This window comes from Tachypleus tridentatus, chromosome 8 (assembly GCF_004210375.1).
Source record: "Tachypleus tridentatus isolate NWPU-2018 chromosome 8, ASM421037v1, whole genome shotgun sequence".
In the NCBI taxonomy this organism is placed as follows: domain Eukaryota; kingdom Metazoa; phylum Arthropoda; class Merostomata; order Xiphosura; family Limulidae; genus Tachypleus; species Tachypleus tridentatus.
The window spans coordinates 63,308,076-63,323,013 of record NC_134832.1 but is presented as its reverse complement, the minus strand read 5'-3'; the positions used below and the strand labels follow the sequence as shown (position 1 = coordinate 63,323,013).

Below are 14,938 nucleotides of genomic sequence, written 5' to 3'. Positions count from 1 at the left end.
AGAGTTGGCGGTGGGTGATGATGACTAGCTGCCTTCTCTCTAGTCTTACATTACTAAATTAGGGACGGCTAGTGCAGATAGCCCTCATGTAGCTTTGCGTGTAATTGAAAAACAAACAAACAATAAGAATAATTTAATATGGTACTAAAAAACTGAAGATAGAGTACAATTCTTTCAAAAAACTTAATGCAGAATTAAAACATGTTTAATTTTATAAATATGTAGTAAATAAAATCGTCGATAAATTTTAAACATCATCTCTAACCGTTCGATTAAAAGATCTCTCAACGAACAAAATCTAGTTGAAGATTTTAATTTGAAATATGGTTTAATTTTAAACCACAACACAACATTTAAACGGTACATAGGTGAGGTCTACCGACAGATGGCTAACGTTTATTTTTTTACTGAACTCTTCGTTTTACAGAATATTTTACCGATCTTTTGCGCAAAACAGGTAATAAGGTGATACTAGTATTAGATTGCCTATCCACTAATTATTACTAATACAAAACCATAAACGCATAAGTAAATACAGGCGTAAAGTATAACAAATTACAATTTATCTAGAAAAATCTTATTTGTATATTTTAGTTTCAGTATATCAATCATAGACTACTCGCTTCTAACTGATGAGAAATTACGTAATAAGTTGCTATGACATCAGTACGTGACCGAGGGACAGACATACAGACAAACACACTATTTTATAGTATTAGATGGAAAGACATACAATGCACAACTAAATGACTGTAATGTTTTTCGTTCTCATGAATTACTTGTACCATGTTATACAGCTATAATCAACTACATTTTACTGAAAAAATGGTGTAATTTCTTATGTACTATGACTATAGCCTACATGGTAATATATATATATACTATGACTATAGCCTACATGGTAATATATATATATACTATGACTATAGCCTACATGGTAATATATATATATATACTATGACTATAGCCTACATGGTAATATATATATATACTATGACTATAGCCTACATGGTAATATATATATAAAGAAACATGCAAATATTTATTTTAATATTCCTTTTTTACATTTTCACAGTTCTTTAACGATTTGGCTGTAACATCTATGAAGCCCTCTCACCTTTGTTTTGTAGCCAAATATGTTGGAGTAAAAAGCGAAATAGTTTTTTGATAGATAAAGGAATCCCTGCAGAAGAATGTCTGAAACAAGTGCACAGTGGTAATCTACATTGGTGAAAAGAAACAAATCAAGTCATGGAAGTCTTACAAATAGCAGAACATCACAAACATTGTATAATAGGTTTAACATGCTACACACGTCCTGACATAAACAAGCAATATTAGTTCTTAACGCTAATCTATGTCAAATGGTTTGTGTAAAGTAATAAAATTACAATTTAATAACAACATTTAGTTAGCACAACATATATATACATTATGTGCAGTTGTTTGTTTCTTGTTAAGCCAAAATCTACATAACCACGGGTATCAAAACCTTATTTTTAACGTCGTAAGTCCTCCGATTTACCTCTGAGTCACTACAGGTTATACAGTTAAAAGGATGCCAATCTGTTATAAAACATTTTTGATTCGGTAGTTTCCCTTTTCAAGTTTAATTTGTTTATTTATTTATTTTTTATGTAGTGTAGGACAAAATGTTAATATTTGAAACATGTTAAATCAACGATGGAGTCTATCTTATTTGTTTTTAAATACATTTTTTCAAATTACTTTTGCACTAATGTTGCTTTTGAATTTACAACTGTTAGTTACAGAGTTTCATAATAACATCTATATTACACAATGAAATTAGCTAAAAATATTATAGTTAATCCTACAAATCAATACTGGGGTCTCCTGTGTGTTTTATAGTTACAGTGGTAATTTCGTCGAATTTTTAAATGGTCAGTTTTTTTAACATATTGAAACATAATTTTATTCAATGTGATGCTGTATGTGGTTCCACAGTACTGAACGGTAAACAAACAGATAATATGATGGTTTACTTGATTTGACGGTCTGACTTTTCGAAGTTCCAACTTTGTACTTTTGAAAACAATAATGACTTTTCAACATTATTCAAATTACTAAATAAAATCATTTGATAACGAACGAACATAATTAGTTCATAAAAAGACATCTAACGTTCGACTTTTCTATCCCGCTGTAAGATTTATACCAGTGATAATACAGAGGTAGGAGGCAGAGACGTGAAAATCGTAATATAATCATGTTTTGTTTTCGAAGGAACAGCTTTAAATTATGTGACTGCATTACTATAGATTCCATTTTTACCGGTTTTTTTAAACTATTTATGTAACTTTCTTAGGTTCGTTGTTCAGTGTATGTAAATGCTGACATTCAAGGACTGATTATTAAATACAAAGGTTTATTACAATTACAACATAACAGTTAAGAGGAATTAGGCTGTAAATGGAATAAATCAACCTTATCTCTTACGTTTATATTGTTGTAAGAAATATTCTAAGTGTACAGTAAGTGTAGAGTGGATCCGTAATAATAATATATTTGGTAGTTATAAAAGGCTTAAAAAGTTTAATCACCTTCTAGTGAAAAACATATTTGTCCACAATGCTGAAACTCAAAGCGCGTGATCAAGTTTACAAAGTTATTGTAATTGTTACTTTTCGTATATTTCTTAAGTTATGTTTCCCTTACGAAGAGGCTTCTTGACTGACTAACAGCTTTGGATATTTTACTCACAACCAATATAAGCTAAACCAAATTTCATTTATATGTTCTCAATAACTAAACTCAAGACAACGCCATCTGTATTCGTTTACGCCTTATGGATATGCTTACAAACAAAAGGGAAAGAGTGAACATCTTATTAGGTACATTATGAGTGATTCGTCTGTCACATACAACAAAGCATGTGGTATATGGATGAAGAAATGTTTTAATTATTTTCGCTGACTAGTAAAATCTGAAATGAACTCACAGTTGACCAAGTGTTCTTCTGAACTAACGGTTGGAAAGTGACGGTGAAATCGACTCTCATGGAGACGGACAAGACCAAATTTAGAAGGTGTCGGTAGTTCGATGTCGTCTTCTGTGTGAGAAGAAGGATGAACAACATTGGGCATGCTCACCCATCTTTCCCGATCTTCTAGGCTATAAAAATACAGATATATCTTATAAACGTTTGAACTCCGAAATTTTTACTTTATGGTGAAGAGTTTTGTGTGCGTGTATATAAAAGTACAGTTAGAAACATTAAAGTTTTGTATAAGATGAAAACATTTGTTAGTTAAATAATTAATAAGATACTAATCTTAAATTTACATACGTGATATGAGTTGTAAAAACATTATATTTAAATAAAACTTTCAAAAAGTAACGGATTCATGCACTAGTTCAAACTTTTGCGTGCTTTTTTAGCCGTAGCATACAGGCTCATAGAACAGATGTGAGTTTTTATTTTGTTTTTGTGTTTCATTCAAGTACAAACATTTTGCTCATACCTACGTCATTTCTTGAGTGATTTGAGATCCAATTATAATTTGAGAGTCGGGACGTCAAGTCCTTTTGATCGATATATTTGGCCACACCTAAGGTGTCATAGAATAATTTACTCTAATTTTGCCTAAAATAAAGTCAATTTGAGAATTGGTTAGTTGAGATCCTCATGAGTAATAAAATAAATTGGGTACACGTGCACCCCACGCTTGGTATTGCTGACGTACAAAAATATAACTAATAAAAACATAACAAAAAGTATCATATATTAATTTACACTAATTCCTCTCGGTGGACTTAGCAGATGTCTGATGTGGCTTTACTATAAGAAAACACACACACACACACTCTAATTCTGCTTAAACAGATTTCAAGTGTCATGGCTATTATTTTTAAATTTATGTATGACAAAAAGCCATACAAATGACCAAGACAATGAAAAAGAAAACGCGATACATACTTTCACCGAACATATATACATTGCATATATTACACTGCTGGTCAACATCTTAAGGCCGATGAACATAAAGAAAAAATATACATTTTGCGTTGTTACACTCAACCGCTTATTTGAGTAGAGCTTCGAAAAATGAAAATTAGAAAAGGGAAAAAAAATTTTTTAGCATTTAATAGGGAAAATGTGAACACTATGAAATTAGCCTAAATACTAGTTGGTCAAAAGTTTGAGATCCTACTGAAAGGAAGCGTTAATCGGTAAACATGTAACGAAATTTAGTCATTTATATTCAAGCATTAGTGTTATGAACATCTCCTACTGACATCTCCTGTGTTACATCGGGTAAAAACATGGCAAAGGCTAAAAATAAAAAGTTAAGAGAGTTTGAACGTGGCAGAATTGTCGAGCTGCAAAAGTAAGGTCTCTCTCAACGTGCTATCGCTGGTGAGATTGGGCGAAGTAAAACTTCTGTTGCAAATTTCTTAAAATACCTTGAGGGATCGGGAACGAAACGTTTAAGTGATCGGCCCAAGAAAATTTTGCCGGCGTTGAGCAGGAGGATTCGATGGGTTGTCCGGCAAGACACCAGCCGATCGTCGAACCAGATTAAGGCCCGTACGGACGCATAATGCAGCTCAAGAACAATAATATGGCATCTACGAGAGAAAGGCTTTAAAAACCGTAAACGTCTTCAAAAGCCACGCCTCATTCTACACCATGAAACAGCTCGGTTAAACTTCGCTGAGAAGCACCAAATACAGGACATAGAAAAGTGGAAGAAGATTTTGTTCTCTGATGAGAAAAAATTTAACCTGGATGGTCCATATGGCTTCCAACGTTACTGGCACGATAAGGATACCCCACCGGAGACGTTTTCTACACGTCACAGTGGAGGAGGTTCAATTATGATCTGGGGTGCTTTCTCCTTCCATGGAGCAATGGAGCTTCAGGTTATACAGGGGCGTCAAACAGCAGCTGACTACATTGGCATGTTGGAGAGAGCATCCTTATTGACTGAAGGCCCTCGCTTGTGTGAAAATGACTGGATCTTTCAGCAGGACAACGCTGCAATCCACAATGCTTGCAAGACAAATGACTTTTTCATGGCGAATAACGTGATTCTTTTGGACCATCCAGCGTGTTCGCCCGAAGTGAACCCCATTTAAAATGTTTGGGGGTGGATGGCAAGGGAAGTCTATAGAAACGGATGTCAATTCCAAACAGTGCATGATTTTCGTGAAGCCATCTTCACCATTTGGAATAACATTCCAGCCAGCCTTCTGCAAATGCTTATATCGACCATGCCAAAGCGAATGTTTGAAGTTATTCGCAATGATGGCCGTGCAACTCACTACCGAGACCTCTTGTTGGGCATTTCCTGCCATGTTTAGGACTTCTTTTTGGTATGATCTTAAACTTTTGACCAGCTAGTGTTTAGGCTAATTTCACAGTGTTCACATTTTCCTTATTAAATGCTAAAAACGTTTTTTATTTTTATTTTATTTTCTCTTATTTTCATCTTTCGAAGCTCTACTCAAATAAGTGGTTAAGTCTAACAATGCAAAAGGTAAATTTTTTTATGTTCACTGGCCTTAAGATTTTGGCCAGTAGTGTATACATAACTATAAAAAAGAATAAAGAAAAGAAATACATATATGTATATATATACAAAAATACATACATACATATACATGTGTATATAGCAATTGAATAAGTTAATAATAAAAATACTAAAGATAAAGAAATAATTCTGCTTAAACGGATTTCAAATGTCACGGTTATTAAAGATTCTCTTTTGTGTTTTGTTTACAAATAACACATCTAAATCAAGAAAGATCCCTCACTATATGTTCTTCTTAATTGCTTCATTCAATACATTCATCTGTATATGAAGTTGGTCAATGGTGGAAGTATAGTGATTGACATGGAAAAACTGGTAATTACGCACGTTCGCAGGAAGGGGTGAGGATGGTGGTTCGAGGAGGTTCAGTGGAACCACTTATTTTTGTGATATAAAACAATTATGCTTATATAGTTGTGACACAGTTTTTTAAAGGTATGTAGCGTTTTTTACGCAGTGCATTCTTCTGATGACGCATTAGTATTTTTTTGGCATGCTTTATGTTGATCGTGCTTCACACAACAGGTGTAGGCTTGTGATCTCACAAATTAAAAACCTCCTTTCAAACATTCGGCGTACAGCCTGGTAAAATCTGTATGGTCGAGAAAAGGCGGATAATTATCATAACACTAATAACGTTCTTTGAGTATATCGCGTTAATAAGTTTATTTTTCAATTTTTCGGTATTCTTTTCATAAAACTAAGGATTCTACAAAAAAAAAACAACTTACAAAAATACATATTTATGTTTCGACATTACCTGACGTTTCAGTGAACCATAAATCATGGTTATTTTTTCCAACACCCAAAGACAGTTACGTTAAAAAAACGTTTTTGCATGTAATAAGGTGTGCGCTGGTATCATAGCCCGGCATGGCCAGGTGAGTTACGGCATGCGACTCGTAATCCTAGGGTCTCGAGTTAGAATCCCGGTCGCACTCGCCCTTTCAGCCGTGTGGGCGTTATAATGTGAGGTCAATCCTACTACTCGTTGGTAAAAGAGTAGCCCAAGAGTTGGTGGTGGGTGGTGATGACTAGCTGCTTCCCTCTAGTCTTACACAGCTAAATTAAAAACAAACAAACAAACAAGCGCTGGTATCGTTATCACTCATGTACGATAAGATGTTAGACAGCGTTTTGATTAAATCTACATTTTTTTACATGCACCACTGTTTTCTACTAAACATATTTTACTTTTCGTTGTCTATATGATAGAAGGTATTCTTTTCATGTGTCTCATACTTTCACTATTACGCCAAACGAACATTAGTCCTTCTCATAAATTATATTTATCACATGTTTAAGACACGTGGTACCGTGTGTAAACATAGTTTTGGCGTTGGTAAAGTTGATGTACCATCCATCCGTTTTGTTTGCCCTCCTTCTTGTTAGTGTGTCATCTTTTCATGTATGCAATATTCACACCAGGTTAATTTTAAACGACCTTGGTTCATTTCCTCTGCTTCGATGAATATGTTGGCTGTTCACACTTGCTTCTTGTATACAAGTGTCGAATTTGTTTGGAAATGACCTTCTAATCAGTGTTCACATTAAATTACAGCGAAACAAACTCAGTTCATTTACGAAACGGACCGAAATCACCACTTCTTGTGAACTCGCTTTAATTCGGTTCATTTGCCAATCGAACATTTTAATTCACACTGTTTTCGATACGAACCTAATCGTATGGAAAACAAATGCCTATTGTGAAAAGGTCCTTATCTGATTCTCCAGCTTTCTAGCAATCTCGGGTGTCGGTTTGCCATCTCATCAAATTTTAATGTGGCTTCCCTAACATAACCCAATCCTTAAGCATCATTTCCAGTGCAGTTTCGTCAGAAAAAGTTAAAATTTGGACTCGACATTATTTTTTATATATCGTTGCGGATTATACCAGTAGAAAACGTATTAAAAAGGTACATTGCTGCAGCTTGTCGAAAACACACTTAAAAGGAAGTGCGTTGGGAAAAATCTAAATTTATGCATTTTGTGTGGCATAACTTGCTCTGTGAAACTAAAGAGTTTATCTGTTTGTTTGTAGTTAGACATAGAGCTACACAATGTGCTCTGTCCACTACGAATATCGAAACCCGATAGTCCACAGAAAAACCTCTGTGTCATTTTGGGAAGAGAGAAAACTAAAATGATAAATCTGTACTGTTCTGGTGAACGTCACTGGTTTGGTTTTTTAAACTCACACCAAACGTTAAACAAATCCATATCTTTAAAGCTCAAAAAACATCACTTGCCACCTGTATGTATAAATTAAATGAACCATTTCAATTACACGAATCTTAAGGCAGGAATAAGTCTTAAAAGAAGGTTATATCTTATTTCATATGTAAGTGATATAGTTAGCAAAAGATATGTACATTATAAAGAGCTAATACAAATATCCTTAGGACGCATTTGTTTTACAATATTTGACATTGATATGGGTGAGAACTAAAATAAATCTGTTATACGATTCACACTCAGAAAAAAATAATACAGGTTTTTAACTCTTGAAGTTGGTAGTACAATAATTTACCATGCTTGTGATAGCAGGAATCCGTTACGACATGAAAAATCAATTTTAATAACTAAAACTTTTTTTATTTATATTAAAAAAGAAAAACTGACATGCTTCCTCACATTAGCTAAACGTTTCTGCAAGTTTTGTTCTCCTTGTAACCGTTAAATTATTTCACAGGTCCGGCCTAATGACCCATGGACAATGATACTTTCTATTTCTCAGTATTTGAATAGCTACACGAAATTCAAAGTTGTGAACTTTATTCGACTTTAAAGTGAATAGAAGACAAACTATACCATAGCTGTGATATTATTATTCGCCTTGTACCACGTATCTCAAGCACATTATAAGAGAAGCATCGCTATATTACTGCTTGCATGTATGAGGATGGTGGTGGTACCATAGACTCTTTTCTCAATGGGGTTTTTAAAGTTCCACTAGTTGGCCAGCAGCTGTCAACATATTTTTATAATTTCAAATCAAATTTAGTAAAATACATTTTTTTTAAGTTCCAAATACTATCTAATCAATACTAACATAACTTTAACTCCTAAAAGCTTTAAGCCTTCTAAGGACATACGTGTTTGTGTTTTTCTTACAGTAAAGCCATATTGAGCTATCTGCTGAGTCCACCGAGGGAAATCGAACCTGTGATTTTAGCGTTGTAAATCCGTAGACTTACCGCTGTATCAGCGGGGGAATCTAAGGACATGCAACGTGTGAACAAGCCAGAGAGTGAAAACGAGCCACATGTAGGGGATACTGTAATGTTCCAACAAGTCATCTGGGCAGCGTCCGACCTTGTTCTACTTAAAGATTTTTTATTTGTTTGGAATTTCGAGCAAAGCTACACGAGGGTTATCTGCGCTAGCCGTCCCTAATTTTACAATGTAAGACTAGAGGGTAGGAAGCTAGTCATCACCACCCACCGCCAACTCTTGGACTACTCTTTTACCAACGAATAGTGGGATTGATCGTCACATTATAACACCCCCACGGCTGAAAGAGCGACCATGTTTGGTGTAGCGGGAATTCGAACCCGCGACCCTCAGATTACGAGTCAAGTGTCTTATCCACCTGGCCATGCCGGGCCTCAACTTAAAGAAACCTTCCGTGAGAAGACTGAAGTTTTATTTCTCACTTTGTTTTTGTTACATTTTATTTGTTGATTGCAATTTATACAACTTTATATAAGGTCGGTAAGGGAAGCAGTGTAAATATTTACATGGGCAAAGCTAGTGGTGTGTATGGTTGAGAAAAACTGTGGTGTATGGACCATACCGGCAGGACGTAGACAGAAAAGTTACATATGACACAACATAACCCTAAACTTCCTACACTGTAAAATTGTTTTCAAGGTATATATAACAAAACATAACCCTGAGCTTCCTACACTGTAAAATTGTTTTCAAGATACATATGACACAACATAACCCTAAACGTCCTATATTGTAAATTTGCTTGCAGACCTGATAGGAAAGCATATTATACATCAGTGCTGTGAGAAAATATGCATCATAGCTGAAGATGTGCTATTATATAGTTAGATTTAGGTGCTGAGTGAATTAAAATGCACCTGTTAATGTAGGCCCTTCGTGGAGTTTGTGAAGTCACTGGTGAGTTTTGTATTTACCAATTTTAAAAATTAAAATTTATTCATCAAATTGTGATTTATTAAATAAAATGAAAATGGTATTTCTTCACTTTGTAACAAATTTAAAAGTATATATATCTACCAAACACAGTGATTTTTGTTTTTATCTTGGTAAATTGAAAATCATGTCAAAAATATATATTAAATTTCAATCAGAAACTAGAAATAGCAACTCAGTAGAGGTCGAGTTCAGTAGAATCGCGCATTTAGTTAACCAACTGAAATGTAAAACTTTGATTTAAATGTATAGTGCCAAAATAATATAACTACTTTTATTTTTCTATCAATGATATCTCTGCGATTAATTTTATCCATAATATAATGCATACAAACAGTAGCCTACAAGGAAAATTGCCTTTGGTCTGATGTACATGTGTTTTAGCGAACTTGTGCAGTACTTGACGAAGTGATGGTAGTGTGCAATGATACAAAATTCTAAAAAGTTCGTTCTTTATGTTGTGTTTCCTTTATGATATTAAGTATAACAATAAGGAACAATTTTTTCAAAAGAAAAACTACAACCGACATTTGTATTTCAATCAAAATATGAAATTCATATTCAGTGATGTCGAGAAACCCACTTGTTGAGAAATTTATATGCAAAAACGGCTCGTTTGGGTTGAGAAAATATTTTACATAGAAGAGCGAACAACGTTTCGACCTTCTTCGGTCATTGTCAGGTTCACGAAGGTCGAAACGTTGTTCGCTCTTCCATGTAAAATATTTTTTCAACCCAAACGAGCCGTTTTTTCCATATAAATGAAATTCATATTGTTAAAAACATGCTTCTGGTTGACTTAGACCAAATACAGGGAACCAGAGCTCATAGGAGACGTTGTGTTTCATTTAATATGTTTGTGGTTTAACCAGTTGAAGTAATATATGGTAATTTATACAAAATAGATTTTTAACAACGAAATACCTTATTGACATTCATCTTACTAGGTTTTCAAAGGTATAGGATAATGAAACAAACGGAAACCAGTGAGAGAATACGTTCAAGTATTATACAGTAGACATTCGATTCAACATGCGAAAACATAAAATAAAAAAAAGTGTTTTTCTAAATCATGCCGAATTAAGTTTAGTTTTATTTATTATAATACAGCTGAGAAAATGGAAACTAAAATAATAAAATTCTTTGACTTTGGTGTCAATGTATGAAAGTAAAGCGACGTTACCACCATTTCGCGAGCCACACGACCCCATCAAATACCCTCTATATCAGTCATAAGGCAGTATTATAGATTTGAGTAAAAATACGTTAGATACGAACCATATTTGATGACGTAGGTGAAGCGTCAATTTCATACTTAAGGCTGTACATTTACTATATGTTATATAAATAACATACATGACAACGATAGCTTTTAATAACCCAACTCTGGTAAGTGATGTGACATGCAAGTGAATATAAAAACTGTGGTAATCTTTACTGGTGTTGTATTTATCAAATATCAAGGAAAAATTTCTCTCTCTTTATGAACGTATCTCTCCTTAAGTGAGTTAACCGAGCCATATCGAACTTGGGATGGTAGTAGTCTAGGTCCCCGCTAGTATAGCGGTAGGTATAAGGATTTACATCGCTAAAATCATGGCTTCGATTCCCCTCGGTGGGTTCAGCAGATAGCCCGATGTGGTTTTGCTATAAGAAAACACACACACACACACACACACTAGTAGTCTAAAAGCAAAGCTAATTCATATTAAACTTTCCCACACATTGAACAATACAAATATTTTATAGAATAAGTCCCTATATTGTTACTGCATTAGCTATTGTAAATAATTGAATTTGAACAAAGCTCACACAACAACACAACTTTAAAAGCCAAAGAATGTAGATAAAATGTTCAGCATTTTGGCTTGCTTCTCATAATAACTAAAATATACGGAAATAAAATATCTAGTTACAATGTGTAGAATAAAAATATTGGTGCTGTTTAAATTTCCTGCTCTTTTCTGATTCACAATATTTAACTTCCGGTTTATACTAGAGTTAGAATAAGCACCTAAACCTAAATTATTGAAGCATTTCATAATTAAAATATTTTCCAGGATACTTCTTGATGTAGAACGCAGTTCTCTGTAAAAGAAAATTCAAGATTATTATTAAATTTCATGTATTAAATGTACCAGATTCAGACAGTAGAAATCTTGACCACGTCTCTACTGTCAAATGGGTTACTTTGAACAAGTTACGCAATTGCTTTATCATTTGTACCAAGTTTCTCGAATGTTACACATCCTCATATAATGATACTAAATTCTGAATGAGTTCGTTCCTTACGTCGTGTTTCCTTTACGACATTAAGCATAACAATAAGAAGCAGTAATTTTTTCAAAGGAAAAAACTACAACTGACACTTGTATTTAAAAATATGATATTCATATTGTTAAAAACATGCTTGTGACTTACACTAAATGCAGGGAACCAAAGCTTGGAGAATTAATACTACTGAAAATCCTCGCAGAGATTTTGCTCATATTTAGCAAATTTTTATGTGTTTTCCAAAAACGGAGGATTTCAATATCTTTACAATAACCTGAAAAACGTTTAAGGTAAGACATTTAAAATGCATTACAATAGCTTTTAATAAAAGGTCTATTATGAACTGACAGTTCAGGCTTGCTTGTAGACTTGCACCAAGGGAAGAACTGTGCATGCAATTCAACGCTCAAGAAACTAGTCAAATTACACATCTAGTTACTTATTAATGTCATAGTAGAAGAGAAAATGTGGAATAAGTTAAAACAATAATTTCGGTAAAGTGATAAACATAAGGTAAAATGCTGAAATGTAAGGAAAACTATATATTAAAACAAAATGCATTTTGTTATGTCTTAAAGGTCTGTGAGGCGACATTTCTGTTCAAACTTGGAAACGTACTTTTGTGATAACGATACACATGCTTGACGTACAAATGTTCCTAAAGTGCAACCTTACAAAGTAGAGCTTAAACAGTGAAAACAGTTTTAACAACAGTTACAATTCTTGTGAACGAAAATAAATGCACACAAAATTTTATTAATGAAAACATTTTTTAATCTAATAAAATTATCTTCAGAACTAAGTTATGATATCAGTTATCATCAAGGAAGATTGGAATGATGATTCTTAAAATATAATATTATACAGAATAATTTATTATTCATAATGTGTCTCATTAAAACAATCCTGTATAGAGAAAAGGTTACTATTACATTAAACTATTCATATAATCAAATTAGATCATTCTCAGACATGTCCAGACAAGTTATTCCTGTTTTGTTCATACATTTCCATGCAAACAATAAAATAAAACGGTCCTCTGTGAAAGTGAATTGTTCAATTAGTGCAAAATTATTTATGTGTATTAAGATATGCAAGAAGTGAGAAGTGCCATACACAGTTAAGTTAAACACCTTTTCTGTTGGTCTGACACACTTTTGTTGCATTGCTCTTTCAGCTCGAGTTTCGAACTGGCCTTCCCAGAGATGTCTTTACTCTCCCTGGATGATCGCAAAAAGTCGGGAAGAGTAACAGACCGACGAAATTGACGAAGTTTTTGAAATTCCAGTTTTTTGCTAATACTGTCGGTTAGAATCTTTCTTCTTGCTTTGCTGTTGCTGTTCGTAGAAAAGTCTTATAAATAATGCTAACATAGAACAAATATCTTTCAACTACCAGAACCAAATTCTAGTCAGATAGCGATAAATTGCTGTAACTTAAACCTAACAGAATTTAGTCTAGCAACTCTACAAATAGTGTTCATATACGTATAATCAGAGTACAAAGAAATAACGTACGATTAAGATGACAACAAATCTAATTACATGAGAGATAATATTCTTATTGTACATATTTCATCGTTCAAGGAGTTTCATCATAAATATCTTAATCTGTATTTATTGAGATTTTTCTTTACTTTCCCCTTAATTGGTATGCCTAATTCATTTGTTCTGTGTATAGCCGGTAAGCTTAAATGACACATTCATTGTTGAATTCAGTTATGAATACTATCATACTTGTTACAAAACTTTCTGTGCTATAAATAGTTGAATTAGTTTTCTAGTGTTACACAACAAATTTGGTTGTTTCACGGATATTTTATTTGTACATACATCGCATCGCATACATCAGTGTCTGGTGAAAATGTGTCAATACTCTATACATTAATTTTATAAAACGTTTCTAGGCTACTTTAAGGTGATAAGTCGTTATGGTGCTTGACTCATAATCTGAGGGTTGAGGGCTCGAATCCATGTCACACCAAACATGCTCGCCCTTTCAGCCTAATGGAAGTTATAATGTGACGGTAAATCCTACTATTCGTTGGTAAAAGAGTAACCCAAGAGTTGGCGGTGGGTGGTGTTGAATAGCTGCCTTATATCTAGTCTTACACTGTTAAATTAGGGACGGCTAGTGCAGACAGTCCTCGTGTAGCTTTGAGCGAAATTCAAAACAAATCAAACCAGTCTACTTTAACAACATTTTCTAATTAAACAAACATTTTCGGTCCTGTTTTTCTTCACTAAGCAATTTCATAACAAGTACTAAAGTAATTGATTCTGAATTTTGTGTCCCAAATAAAGTCACATATCACAAAAACACTCTGAACATTTTTTTACAGGCGTATAGTGCTTCAATGGATCACGTTTCCAGGTATTGACTTGCAATGCTAATGGACATTGATAATACCAGAAATGCAGCGTTTCTCAGTTGCAGTCGTGGTTTAGATGTCGTCATGATATTTGTTTCTTATTGCTATATGCATTGTTTTTAATTTTCACTAATAATGGTCCGATCAGAGACCTCTAGGGTTCGGGTATAGATGGCCCTAATGTTTAACAACTTGCCAGAAGGAAGGTAACAGAAGGGCTTAGAATGGATGTTTAGAACAAATAACGGATTTGACTGTCACTTTTGTAACGCGCCCACAGATAAAACTGCGGAGTTGTTCAGTGTCACCACTTTTCGACCCTAAAAGCCTTTTATCGGCAGCACATCCTTAGGTCATACCATGTCCTTTTCAGATTTTTTTCTTACGTTAATGATCGGCTGGTCGTACCTGGACTATGAATCTCAGTATTCATGGTTCGCAGCTCGTTGCCTAAAAAGAATACGTACTTCACATTTTAGGGGTACGTGGGTACGTAACAATAGTCATGATCAAATCCTAGTATTCGTTCAGACAAGAGTAGCACGGATATGATGTAAGTGTCGTAGATTAG

At 33.9% G+C, this 14,938-nt stretch overlaps 1 protein-coding gene across 11 annotated transcripts in view; it reads right to left on the bottom strand.

Moving 5' to 3' along the window:
- The window catches only part of LOC143222526 (uncharacterized), a 91,115-nt gene that overhangs the window by 22,297 nt on the left and 53,880 nt on the right, over window positions 1-14,938 (bottom strand). For 6 of the 11 annotated variants that reach the window (XM_076449143.1, XM_076449140.1, XM_076449141.1 and 3 more), the window contains exons 2-3: window positions 2,960-3,132; window positions 1,118-1,221 (exon numbers count right to left, since the gene is read on the bottom strand). In XM_076449143.1, the coding sequence (XP_076305258.1) occupies window positions 1,118-1,221; window positions 2,960-3,104 (249 nt within the window). In that variant the 5' untranslated portion in view covers window positions 3,105-3,132. Of the gene's footprint in view, window positions 1-1,117; window positions 1,222-2,959; window positions 3,133-13,129; window positions 13,334-14,938 lie in introns of all 11 variants that reach the window. The other 5 variants (XM_076449134.1, XM_076449139.1, XM_076449137.1 and 2 more) reach the window with 1 other exon arrangement.